At 37.9% G+C, this 14,551-nt stretch overlaps 1 protein-coding gene across 4 annotated transcripts in view; it reads right to left on the reverse strand.

Annotated features, from left to right (window-relative positions):
* Window positions 1-14,551, reverse strand: part of WWC2 (WW and C2 domain containing 2) — a 250,000-nt gene that overhangs the window by 79,908 nt on the left and 155,541 nt on the right. For all 4 annotated transcript variants that reach the window (XM_021007608.2, XM_021007612.2, XM_021007613.2 and 1 more), the window contains 3 exons: window positions 13,059-13,205; window positions 12,006-12,079; window positions 5,060-5,302 (listed from right to left, as the gene is read on the reverse strand). In XM_021007608.2, coding sequence (XP_020863267.1) covers window positions 5,060-5,302; window positions 12,006-12,079; window positions 13,059-13,205 — 464 coding nt within the window. The remainder of the gene's footprint in view (window positions 1-5,059; window positions 5,303-12,005; window positions 12,080-13,058; window positions 13,206-14,551) is intronic.

Genomic DNA, 14,551 nt, shown 5'->3' on the forward strand with positions numbered 1-14,551 from the left:
AATCTGGCTAAATGCAGATACCACAAGTTTATTAGGAGGCTCAAGCTCCTCACCCTCAGTGCTGCGCAAAACCTACTTACATTTGAAAAATATAGTTATTTTATCACTCTATTTTCACAGCGCTGCCTCTCCCTGGCCCCCATGAGAAGGGAAATCACATATCCTAATCTTTCTCTATTAAAAAGAAATTTTAGATATAACATGAATGCAAAACAAGAAGTCAAAAGTCCAAGCGATTAAAACGAAAATCCACTTCCTTGTATAGCTGAATTATCCATCAAGTACAGGCCTGATTAAAAACACAGTATTATGCTATATCTTTCCTATCAGCAGGGATGGCTTCTGTCAGGGACTTTCCAACCTGAATACATCGTGTTCTCCCCTGTGGAGGCTGCTTGTAGGTATAGCCAAGACCCAGTGCAGTCTCAGGCCACAAGGAGAACTGTTGACATTAAGTTTTTAGCAGCATATTAAACACTTGTGGTTCTATAGTCTTTATCAAGTGTCTCAAATACCTCGATGCCAACCTGAACACAAAAATATAACCCTCCTCCATATGCATTATTACATGAGATCATGATGGTTTTTAGCTAGATCTTTAGGACACTACCTTGGTTATCTCAAATCAATTTGGATTTTTCCTAGGCATTATAACATTCTCCTTTTTATCAGACTCATTTGTGTACATGCCTTACCACCCTATTAAGCTTTAAGCTCTTTGAGGGGAGACACTTTTCCCTCCTTTATCTTTGCATCTTTAGTACCATGGACAGGGAAGGTAGATGATAAATGTTGGTTGGATTAGGTTTTTTTTTTTTTAAGTAAGACCTGAAACAATTAATGCAAAGGCTAGATATTAACAGGCATGTGTACAGTTGGAGGGAGGTCTTTCATGGAGTGCCACTTCTTGACCTTAAGCTGTTTAACATTTTTATCAACCATCTGGGGTAGGTCATGGTTGGCATGGTTATTAGGTCCGAGGACAGAGAGCTGGGAGGAAGGGCAGGCCAAAATGTCAGATGACAGAACTGGGATACAAAAAACATATCTGCAGACTAGAACAACAGGCAGGATACAATAAACTGAAATTTTAAAAGGAATACAATCTTATACCTGGGATCAAAGAATCAACTTCCCAAGTACAAGATGGGGGAGGCATGGTTAAACAATAGTTCCTATCTAAAAAAAGAAATTCTAGGGATTTTAGTGAATCAGCAGTTTGACACAACAACCAAACCTATCCTAGGTAGAATGAAGAGAAGCAGGGTGCCCAGGAGGGAAGTGATGGTCAATCTATCCAACCACAACCTGTCTTCCTGTACCCTCCTCTGGAAGACTCTGCCCAGTCGGTGCTACATGGTAGACAGTAACTAGAAGGCAAGCAGGATGGTGAGAGTGCACTGGAGATCAGAACACACAAGGATCAGCCGGGGGGGGGGGTTGTTTAGTATGGGGTCTGTCTTTAAGCATCTGAAGGTTGTGTGGTTTGTCCTTCATTCTCGAAGAGGACCATGACATCAGGAAGATGATGCCATGACTTGCAAGCCAATTGGATTGAAGTGAGGGAGGGCTGTGCAAAGTCACCAGCCTCACTTTCTCCTCTGGAGCCATTTGGGTCCAGTGGTCAGGTACAGATCAGGACAACTGGGGATGGCCTGGCAAGCATCTGAGGGACTTGTATGTGGAAGAACTTTTTTTTCTGGAAGGCCCCAGAAAGAAATAAGAACAGTGAGTACAAGATGGAAAGAGGTACATTTAGACTCAGTCTAAGGAAAAATATCCCAACAAATTGAGCTGTCCAAATTGGAACGGGCTAGTGGATTCCTCCTTATCACAGATCTCCCTTCAAAAGCAAGATGTGGAAAATAGTATAGGGATGATTAGAGTGAAAGCTCCTCAAGGACAGAGATCTGTGTGTGTGTGTGTGTGTGTGTGTGTGTGTGTGTGTGTTTCTGCTTTTCTTTTTACCCCCAGTGCTTAGCACATTGCCTAGCACATAGCAGGTGCTTAATAAATGTTTACTGATTGAATGATTCTTGTTCCAATGTGGGCTATACTTAATGCCATTTGAAGGTCATCTTTTTTTCAAAAGGTCATCTTTTTATGATGCTGGTGAATACCTCTGAAAAGCACAGTTTTACATCTTGTTTGATGGCAAGATAACTGAACAAACTTTCTTACATACTTGCCTCTGATAGTCTTATATAATTTTAATGTATGCATAGGAGATAACTTATTTAATAAGTCTTTAAGACTACATTTGGTTCTATTGAATCAAATGCTTTTTAAGAAACAGACAGTGCAAGATCTTGTATTATGTGCTCTCAACGCGTCAATTAGTTGTATGACTATAAGGATGTGGCCTACTGTAAGAATACCAGTAAGATTTTACTTTCTAGGTCTTGTTTTCATCAAGGCTACCATTACCCTGCACATAGACCGTTCTAATAAAGATTTTATAACGATGAGAAAATAGGAATTCGTATTGTCAGGATTTGCTTTCTCTATCACCTTTTTTTTTTGAGGCGGGGAGAGGTGGGAAAAGCTACTATATGAGATCTCAATTCTCATTTACTCTTTGAGATGTCTTGAAAAATGATCCCTGAATAGCTCTGAAATGATATTTTATTGTCTAGTTTTTGTTTTTTGGCTATTAACCCTTATTTGCATAGTATGTTAGGTACTAAGTTGACAGAATACAAATACGGTGGTTCTGTCATCACCAACAAAAATAACACTAAAGGCAACACAGCTTATCTGTTCTGTAGTTGACATTCTCTAAGTTTTATCTAAAACTGTTTCCAGGATGACCAGATCTCAAACTAAGCTCTCTACAACTACTTATTTTATTTTTCTCTCTCCACCATTTTTTGCTGTTTTATGAGGAGATAATTTCAGAACTTTAGTGGATCTGTGATTTCATTGGTGCAGGCACTTCCTCCACTGGCACAGATCACGGCTAATCCATTATGCCTCACCCGATGGGTTTCTTGTCTATACCCTTACCACACATCCTCCACAGAGGACATATCTATATCTTCCATAGAGCAGAGATTCTCAAACTTTTTTTATCTTACTCTTAAATTATTGAGAACTTCTGCACAAAGAGCTTTTGCTTCTGTGGGTTATATCTATGACTATTTCTCTCACTTCAAAAAATGTCAGTGTTATTATTAACATAGTTTGCGGACCCCCTGAAAGAGTGTCAGACTACACTTTAAGAACTGCTGGCAGCCCTACCCAACATGCTGGATCTACCATTGCTTCTTTTTACATTTTTACATTTACATATTCCTTGTTCCTACCACATGGACAGAATCCTTAACATTGCCTTACATTTTTCTATACCAAGCTGAATACTTTTTAGAAATCCATCAAACAATAAACACTGAAGGACTTCACTTTTTTTTTTGGCTTTTTGGTGAGGCAATTGGAGTTAAGTGACTTGCCCAGAGTCACACAGCTAGTAAGTGTTATGTGTCTGAGGCCAGATTTGAACTCAGGTTCTCCTGACTCCAAGGCTGGAGCTCTATCCACTGCACCACCTAGCTGCCCCTGGACTTCATATTCTTTATGTCTGCCAGTTAACTCTAAGACTAGGAAAAGGTAATCTACCGTAGAAAACCATTTGCAAAAATTAACCTGTTCTATAGCCTATATCAGATTGCATGCCATCTTGAGGAAAGGGGAGAGGAGGGAGAGGGGAAAATTTAGAACTCAAAATCTTATAAAAGTGAATGTTGAAAACAAAAAATAAATAAGTAAATTAAGATTAAAAAAAAAGATCAAGTTGAAAAGTCAATCCCAGAGTATTTTTAACATTAGATCATCACCAGCAGTCTTCTCTATCTGGTCAGGTCTAATTATTCCTGCTGGTTGAGTAATTGCTTCATATTAAATGTCTCCTCAAAAAACAAAACTTAGTACTGAGTTAATGTAGTTTGTTCACCAATAACTGGCTTCTTTGATTTTTTTCCTTTCCAACTACTTATTTTAGGTCCATGAAAGCAAAGCCTTCATCACAGTATTGGCAGTGAAGAAAGAAACAAAAAGCACAAAATAAATGAGGAATACAAAATATTCCCAAGCATATTTTAGCCAATGGCTGTGGGTATTTGAAAAGGTTGTACAAGTCACAGAGAATAAAAATTATGTGAATTCCTTGACCCTATTAGGGAGAGGTTTCATGAGCAGTTGGTTACCCTAAGGGTGTGTGTCTTCTGTGTTTCTTGACCCCCTTTATCCCCACACTAACTCAGCTTCTGGAAGGAAGGCCAAGCCTTTGGAGAAACCCTTGTCTGCCTGTCCTAATCAGCAGAGACTATATTGCCACAGCCTAACCGGAGGAGTTAATTGCAACCTAATCTAAAAGGCTCTATTTCTATACCTCCTAAATGATTGGTTTACAGAAATGGGCCTCTTTAGGTTAAATGATCAATTTACATCTTCCCACTGCATCAAAGTCTGAAAATTGCTTCAAGTTTTCCCCTTCACGTTTGCACCTGCTTCTGAGGGGGGTTTCCACTGACAAACAAAAGCCAATTGAACATTCTGTGACCTGTAAAAATATCAAAGGCAGTTAGGGAAGGTTGTATTTTCTCTGCAAAACAAAAAGCAATAACCTCTGCATTCCTGTGAGTAATAAAACTGAGAATAGGAAATTTCAGGTGCTGTAACACTCCAGATAATCTTCATTATCAGAGGGCAATAGTTTACAGCTATTGTTATCAAAGCTAGTAAATGATGTACTGCATATCTGATGACATGTTAACATTCCTCGTGATTTAACACCCATCACAATAGGCATTTTCAAGAGTCTAACAAACCCAGGACAAATGAAGCGACCAAGCACACATCAGGGGGTGTGTGTGTGTGTGTGTGTGTGTGTGTGTTTGATGGCCATACAGAAGGTCCCTGTGTAGTACTTTCATTAAGTCATTCCATGGAATGTTTCCTGGAGGAAAATGGCTCATCAAAGCCTACTGCAGATTCTACAAAATGGTGCAAAGGTTAAGCTGTAGTGGGGAATGCTTGAGGTGACCACAGGGATGCAACATACCTCTCGGTGAGGGCTCGACTAGGTGTGTTTCTCACGGACAGCAGCTCTTCCTCTAGAAGCCTCCTCTGGCCTTCCAGGTAGTCCAATTCACCCTGACTACGTTTTCGGGGTGTAACAAACTGAAGCTCTTTCAGAAATTCTTCTTTTTCATTAATCAGCATCAGTTTCTCCTTCTCAACATCCAAGTGCCCAGGCCAGGGCTCACTGTCTAACTTTGACAGCTCAATTTTTAAATTGGCCATGCTAAGGAGAAAAAAAAAAAGGAAGTGAGCATATTTCACATCTTCTAGGAAAAGAACAACCCAGGAGAGCTTAGATGTGGGCTAAAATGTCGATAATTTAACTAATTGGAAAGGAATTTTATCTGGTCTGAGGCCATCCTAAAAACAACAGTCCTTAACCACAGCCTTCTGTGATTTCAACATTCTCTGAGTCCTTGATAAATCATTTAATCTGAGTGATTCATTTTCCCATCATCTTACAAAAGAATGAAAACTAAGATAATAGAAAAGGCTTATAAAAGGAGTCAAGTTCTAGGGGCAGCAGAGCAGGGTTGGTGGGAAGGCAGAGTCAGCTGACAGCTCAAATATTCCAATCTGAAAGAGAAAAGAAACTAGCCTGCTGCTCACAATGTCGTTTCTGCTATATTCCTCCTAACACACCTGAAAATTTCTGGGCAGTTGGGTTTGCTTCAACTTAAACTTGTGTGGACAGAGGGTGCATTAAGGAAGATGTTGATCCTTGTCCATGTTCCAAAAGGCGGCAGCCATACAATGCAATGTTTTCTCCAAAAGGCAAAGAACAGAAGACACAGATGTTGAGGAACTTGCAAAAGGTACCAAAACAAAATTCCTCATTTATAGTTAAAGTTGGAATAAAAAATTCATTTCTTCCCCTCTCAAATCTGCTATAACCTGATTTATATATCATTTAAATACAATATATCAGGAAATAGTATTTAAAATAATTTTGGGTACATTTATTGTGCCTACACATTTTTCTTGATTTTGCACCTTTGAAACAATGAGGTGCTTCCATTTTGCACTGTGTAACCTAAAGGGGTGGATTTTATCCTTTGTTTTTTTGCAATATCTAAATATAATTTAAAAAGCTGTGATAGATTTTTTTAAAAAATTCCAATATGGGGGGCAGCTAGGTGGCGCAGTGGATAGAGCACTGGCCCTGAAGTCAGGAGTACCTGAGTTCAAATCCGGCCTCCGACCAAACACTTGACACACTTACTAGTTGTGTGACCCTAGGCAAGTCACTTAACCCCAATTGCCTACAAAAAAAAAAATTCCAATATGAGCGATGTTTGAAAGGCTCCTAACCATTTCTAATTCCCCATTGACTAAGGGAGTTTGAAACTCTACGATTAGCATTTAATTCGTAGAACTAAAAATGCAAAGTTAGAAGGGAGCACAGGTCTTCTAATTCTCTACCCTGAGATTACCCCTTATTTTTCAAATGAGGAAACTGAGGCCCAGACACACTAAATGATTTGCCTAAGAATATACAAATGGTTAGAAGCAGCAGAGTGAGGATGTGAACCTCAAATCTAGTACTCTTTCCACTAAATGTAATTAATTTTGAGGATGACATCACCTTAGTCCTTAGGGTATCGCATTCATCTCTACCTATCCACCATTGTAAGCTTGGGAACTTTGCAAGCAGAGTATAAGCTATTTGAGGATATGGTCTGTTTTTCATTTTTTAATTTCATTTTTTTTATATTATAGTTACATATTTTATGTTTTATATATATTTTCTGTGTTTTTTCATTCATTCATTTTCATTCATTCATTCATTCATTTATTGTCTTTATATCCCTAGTGTCTAGGTGCCTAGGTAAAGTTGATCAAATTGATTTGACCAAATGGAGTGAGCAAGTGATTCAGGGCCAGAGAGACTGTTACTAAACTGGTGGGAAGGAAGGTAGGGGGAAGCATGTGAACTGATACGGTTTTTCCAAGTGATACCCAAAAAAAACCTGAGTTTCATATACATTCCATGCTACCAACTCTTCCATCATCCCCCCCACCCCCCAAAATTAAGGCAAAACCAGTGGCCTGGGCACATTCTCCTCAGGCTATAATTTATGGTAGCCTCCTTCCCCTTCCTTGGTAATTGTAAACTGGCTTCACCTACATAAATATCTTAGCGTGAGGGGCACAAAATGTGATTTACCCCGAGTCTCCTGCTTCCTGGAAATTAATCCTGGCCTTAGCAATTATTTACACCTTACTTTAACTTAATTTTTTGTCTTGTTTTTTAAAAAATAAGATATTTTCCAAAAAAGAGATGGCTGAGAACATGAAAGGGCAGTGGGCACCAGCAGACATCAGGAAAACAGTGTGGAAAGAGTACCCTCTCATTGTCAGACACACACTTCTCCAACTTCATATTTTTCTCCTGGACGAGGCCTAGCTTCAACTAAAACTCAAACTTGACACTGGATTAGGCTTGTTTGTCCTTCATTCTTGAAGAAGATCATGATATCAGGAAGGTGATGACATGACTTGCAAGTGAATTGGATTTAAGTGAGGAAAGGCTGTGCAAAGTCACCAGCCTCACTTTCTCCTCGGGAGCCATCTGGGTCCAACAGCAAGAAATAGATCAGGATGACTGGAGATAGCCCTAGATGTATTAGGAGACTTTGGCCTGGGTTAGTCTTAGCCCCAATCAAGAAGACTGAATTCTATAGCCCCACTGGTATAATATTAAAGCAACAGGGCTTGTTCACCATGAAACCAAAGGGGGAAAAGGGGTGCATCTACGATTTTGACTATAAGCATAAGATTCAAGGACACTATTTTATTGAGAGAGAGAGAGCACACCATGGTTTCTGCATAAGTAGTCAGTGTTCATGTACAAAGTGTCAGCATGATAAGAGTAAGATACCAAGAAGCATGCAGCAGGACAAAGCAAAACCAAGAGAGGAAAAAAATAACCCTCCTACCCACCCCTCCATCACTTTTTTTTTTAGATTAAAGAAAACAAGACAGCAGAAAAAGAAAACACACATAAAAACCCAATCAGGGATGAAGTCACAAATGATCCTACATCATATCACAATAAGCCTTTTGCTCCAGCTAAAAATATATTTCCCATCTCAAACTGGCACTTGTATATTGTGGGGGTACTTGTGATTTTCATCCACTGTCTGCTCTTATGATAGATGTCTGCTCTTATGATAGATAGCTCTTCTTCAGCTTTTACCACAAAACTATAAACAACTGCCTCAACGTACTGGAAAATTAATCATCAAAATGCTAAATAAGTATGATATTATTAGCTTTTCATTAAGCACATAAAACAAAGGCTGGAAGGACAAAACAGGTTTGAGAGAAACAAAGCCCACTCCTTTATTTATTCGGAATTCAGTAGGAAAAAGCATTTTCAACATAAGCACAGATCCCAGAAATTTATCTTTGTTTCAGTGTTACCAGTGGCTTTACAATAAAATTAAAAGTGGTCATTCAAGAGGGCTGAACTAAAATGCGAGGGAACCAAGTATCTTAAGTTGTGGTGTGAAGTAATTAATAAACAAACTGGGGCCAGAATTGTACAAAGGTGGGGAGAAAAGGACACATTTTTTTTTTACAAGTCAAGCATGAAATAGCTTCTGAATTTCAGACGTATTTTCTAGAGGATGCTTCAAGGTAAAAGAATATGAATAAAAGAATATGAACACCTTAAAAAAAATAAGAATATGAACAAAAGTGTTTAGAATTCCTACAGAAAAAAGGGCAATCTAAGCTTCTGCTATGTTTAACGGTGTGCTCACCAGAGAAATATCCTTGCACTTAGTAGGCATGCAAATGTTTAATGAATTAAGGGTCCAAAGTCTGATTTTATCCAAAGTTATAGGGATGAAAAGTTATGTAAGAGATTCAGCAGTATAAAGTGATGGCCTCAGGCATGCATGCATCCCCAATGTAGATTTCTTGCTATGGAGGTCGTTTCTTATGACTTATTTCACTGAGTGAAATGAATAAAATTTCTGAATTATATTCAAAACAACTCTCTCTGCTGCTTTTGCTTCACTAAAGGCGTATAGCTTGGAGCCATACACTACTCAAATCTTATACCTTGCTGTGTCTCTGCTAGAGCAGCGGGTTCCATCTATTCAATACTTTTCAGGGACATGAAAAACACACTGAAAAATGACTTCGTGCTTGTTCTAATCACTCAGTCAACAAATATTATAATAATATCAGCTAGCATTTTTAGAGCACTTGAAGGTTTGCCAAACACTTTACCTAGGTTATCTGATTTGATTCTCTAGTATGCATAAGGCATCACGGAGGGGCAGAAAATGGCAGTCTAAGAGATATTTCCCACCTTCAAGAAACATAACCGTCTAACTAGTTTAAACTGAAAAGCACTATAGTGACAGACTCTTTAAATACAATTTGCCAGTTTCACCTTCATTTATGGGGGTAAGTGTGTGTACATGTGTCTGTAAGTATAACCGTGTTAGATTTTTCCTATTAAAATTCGGTTAGAGAAATGAAGGGTTTTTTTCTTCTCTTCCATTAAAAAAAAAAGTCCCTCCACCTTACCAAATAAACTTGAATTTTGGCTCTTTGTAGAAATATGTGCAGTTAGAATTGTCAGAATAAATGCTAACGAGACTTTAGTAACAGATTTCAGGATGGTGGGTGGCATGTGATATAGGAAAGTTACATTGCCATCAATTCTAAAGCTGTCCGATTGTTAATGCTACAGAAGAGCTACACCATAGGCAAATTTAATAGTAAACTGACATTACTGTTTAAAACAAAACAAAAAACCCCAACAACATGTTTTAAATTAGACTTCTAATTAGATATAAGCTACAATGGAAAGGAGATGAGAAAAAGAACCTCCTGTCTTCTCTGCAGAGGTGGGGAACTATTGGTGTGAAATATTACACATGTTGTCAGACTCTGAAGATATACTAGTTAATTTTGCTGATTTTATTTCCTCCCCCACCTTCCCTATTTTCTTCTATATTCATTGTTCTGAGAGCTGGCGAATTTACTGAGTGAGGAGGTGAGAAGAGCTATATTTGGAAAGGAAGAGGATATAAAAACAAAATAGCGATACAATTTTTTTTAAAAAAAGCTATAACACAGGGGGCATCGAGGTGGCGCAGTAAATAGAGTGCCGGCCCTGGATTCAGGAGGACCTGAGTTCAAATGTAGTCTCAGACACATAACACTTACTAGCTGTGTGACCCTGGGCAAGTCACTTAACCCCACTGCCAAGCCAAAAAACAAAACAAAACAAAAACAAAACCAAACAAATAAATAATTAAAAAGCTATAAGATGGCACGGACAATTATGCATGTAACACACAGTTCATAGCACATAGTAGGTATTTGTTGAATAAATGCTGAATGAAGATAATTAAAAGGAAGAAAATGACTGAGAGGTTCAGCATTCAACTCTATATTGTATGCACTAAAGAAAATAAATATTTGCATTCCCCGGTGGTAAAATACGATTTATGTTCATAGGACCTATAATCTCCAATACGTGTATGTTTGAGGAAAGACATCATTTTAAGTCATGTCAGTAAATATTTATTAAGTGCTTACTATACAACATGCTAAGCACTCAGGACGGAAAGAAAGGCAAACAAAACAAAACTTGTCTCATACCTCAAGGATCTCACAGTTTAATTGGGGAGACAACAAACAATTTTTTAAAGTTTAAAATTTAATTTTTTTAAAAAAATTTTAAATTTTTAAAATTTATCACTCTTAATAACAATCATATTCTTCAATAGCCAAACAAGAATTCTCCATCAGTAAGAAAAAAAGAACAAAACCAAATAAATAAATGAACAAATAAGCAAACAACACTAACAGAAAAGGAGTGCCCCTTCATTTTCTGAAAACAATTGGTAAATAAAAACCTTTCCGTTCTGTTGTTCTTATTTAGTTGACGTTTTGTGACCCCACTTGGGGTTTTCTTGGCAGAGATACTGAAGTGGTTTACCATTTCCTTCTCTAGCTCCTTTGACAGATAAGGAAACGGAGGCAAATGGGGTAAAGTGACTTGCCCAGGGTCACACAGCTGGTGAGTATATGAGGTCGAATTTGACCAATGGTCTTTCTGACTCTAGGGGCAGCACCCACCCACTGTTCTACCTCGGGGCAGTAAAACACAATTCTAGAGTCCATCTACTACACAAGGGTAGAGTCTTGGCACAGTGTCTGGCACACAGCAGGTGTTGGAGTCCCTTCTGCCACACCGAAGCAGAATCACAAAGCAGGAAAGAATGGAAGTACATAAATCTGACAAGAGTACTTAAATAAGAGAGTTCTCTCCTCACTGTTCACATTGAACTGCCAATCACACAGGTCTAAGAAACATCCCAGGGCCTCCAAAGAGGGATGAAATAAAGAGACCTTCACTTCAGGGAGAAGGACTCCTGAGTTACTTAGGGTTTTGGCTTACAGGTATCTTATCTTTGAACTCCTCAAGGGTAGACTGAGGCCAAGTCTCGGTGTAAAGCACGTGGCAAAATTTGGGTCACTCTCGTGATTTAAAAGGACACATAACAAAGCCTCTGATTCAATGCAACATTATCAAATTCCTGCATATCTGAGAAACCAACCTCTTTACTTCAATGGGAATCATTTAATGGGTTCGGAAGAATCCCTTTCTTCCTCAAAGCACAGGGCAGCCCTTCCTCCCCACTCTCATACCTCTTCTTCTGCCTCCTTACAATACTCTTGCAGGGAAAAAAAAAGAAACCCATACTCTTCTAGGCACATTTTAAAAAATAAAAATAAAAATAAATTTTAAAGGAAGAAACCTTGGCTGCTTTATGCTGAGTTGCCTTCAGAGTGGCCAGCAGATGTCACTGTAGGAGTAAAGATAAATTCCAGCAAAGAAAATGTATTTTGAACCCTTTGCCCACCGAACATCAACAAATAATCCCCATTGTTACCTTCTTTTGGCTTCTTCATACCGTAGACTTAACCTGACCTTTTCCGCTAAGTTGGCTCTATTTCTTGCTCCAAACTAGTAAAAGAAACAAACAAATGACACCAATTAATTCTGCAGTGAATAAAGAAAATCATTTGCATTTTCAGGAACTACAAGTAAATCTTTCTACACAAACTAGGGTTTGTTGGGTTTTTTTAAGATAGCTACATATCTGGTAGCCTCAATGAGGTAACAAAAAAGAAACTTCTGAAGATAATCAATTGTGTAGTGCATCTAAAAACATCTTTCCTTTATGTTAACATTCAAGGTAAAAATGTTAGGTAAATACTTCTGGTGGCTACAATTTTATGGCAGGTGTATAGGCTCAATAAAATACATGAACTGGAACTAATTTCTTTGTTTCTAAGAGCCAAATTTCCATCAATTAGCTTTCAACTGCACAACATGAAAACCAAATTTAAGCATATAATTTTTCAAATGTCAGCCAGGGTTGTGACCTCTACTTGACTTTTACTTTCATAATCATGCTTTAAGAGAAGGTGAGAGAACAGGAAATCAATTAGGAATATGTAAGGAAAGGTATCCATTACCGACATTTCAAAACAACTAAGAACCAAAAAAAAGAACTAAGGAAACTAGAAAACAACTATGGCCTATCTTCTTCTGAATAATGATTCAAAAATGTATTTTCTTTATGGTTTTAAAATCTATTTCACATTAGATGTTTTAAAAATTATTGTAAAACACGTACACAAAAAAGCCAGCATAAATTCAAACTATGAATTTTGTAGAGTTTCAATGGAATACCTGAATATAGCCTGAGGGAGATTAAATAAAACTGTTCATATGGAAAGGATGTGAATAACCTTGGTCCCCAGCCAGAAAAAACAGGGCTATGATTTTTTTAAAACTGCCTCACGAGGATAAAGCCCTGAGTTGGTATCGCTGGACTGCAAACCTTGGCATCTAACTGGCACTGCTGTTTTCCATTCCCACTGGAATCAAGTCCCCCTCGTGACATCATTCAAGCCTCCCTCTCCAGAAAGCCACTTACATCTCCAGAGATGCCTGTTTGTGACCCAGCGTCGAGGGTCTGTCTGGAGAGAGATATATGAGAGCTCACGGAGTCGGTCCTTAAGTCTGGTTCAGATCTCCCAATGCTTTGGTCCAAATGAAGCCGTTCATGCAGCTTGGCGAGACTCTGTCCAGGAAACACAAATTATTTTACAAAACAATTTTTATTTAAGATAGCCTGCCTTAAAGCAAAATTAAACACTGATCCAAGCCCATGACAGAAATGCTCATTACTTCATTGGAATACGCACTTTTATTGAAATGGCTAAGACACAGTATGGTAATAAAATTAATTGCTTTGTATATCTATACATAAAATCATGCTGGAAAATGCTCAATTTTAGCACCATTTTAAGATTTATCAAGGGCCATCTTATTTTTCCAGATCTCTAGAAATGAAAAAAAAATAACATTGTAATTTAATATTGGATATATTCATGAACTGTAAGAACATATTTATATATAGCTTGTATGTAATAGAAATTCTGTGAATGAATTTTAGTAAAATGGAAATAAATTCTGAATGTATTGATGCACTTATTTACTGAAAAAAATCTCAGAATTCTAAAATTTAAAAGAGATGTTTTTAAGGACACAACATTCAGCTCTTAAACTGCATTCGGAGATAATTTTGTCTATCTCTTCATTCTAAAGATGAGGAAGCTGAGGCCCAAATAAGTCTAACGACTAGTTTAGGGCCACATAGTCAGTGGTGACATAGCCGACTCTAGGACTGTGTTAAATAATCGTCCCACCCCTCGTCCAATTTATATGTTTTGTAAATTTTCATAAATTGGGTTTGCTTAAAGTAGAGACAGATTCTTTTCTATATATATGTAGTAAAACTATTAAAAACCCAATGGGGGCCACCTCCAGTCCTGATCAATATCTGGTCACTGGACCCAGATGGCTCCAGAGGAGAAAGCTAGGCTGGTGACTCTGCACAGCCCTCCCTCTCTTAAATCCAATTCACTTGCAAGTCACAGCATCATCTCCCTGATGTCACAGTCCCCATTGAGAATGATGGACAAACAACAACATTAAAAAACCAATACACCAACTTTGAGAAGAACCTGGGTCATGGCCACCCAGGAATAATTTCAAATTATCACCACAGAGGGTTAGAAAGCACCTTCAAGCTGACACTCAGGATATTTAGGAAAAACCTTCCCCTCCCTAGGTAAAACAAATAATTACATAGAGGCTTACAGAAAACATTATTAAACTAAGTTTTTAAAGATACTTAAAAGTTTGCTTTTCTTCTAAAAATTAAAGCATAATATAAAATCCTGTCAGTGTTCGTAGAAACCAGCAGAGTATATACTATTTGCTCTTTAGAGTTTGGTGACCGAGGGAAAAAATTCATTGTCTTGAGAAGAAAAATTCATCTTTTAACTATGGGTATTAGATGAGTCCAAACTTTGATTCAATGATAAGAAAACTGGTTTGATTAGCTCCACAAATTTGCTGACG

Source organism: Phascolarctos cinereus, unplaced genomic scaffold (assembly GCF_003287225.1).
Source record: "Phascolarctos cinereus isolate Bilbo 61053 unplaced genomic scaffold, phaCin_HiC Scaffold_9;HRSCAF=440, whole genome shotgun sequence".
Taxonomy (NCBI): Eukaryota; Metazoa; Chordata; class Mammalia; order Diprotodontia; family Phascolarctidae; genus Phascolarctos; species Phascolarctos cinereus.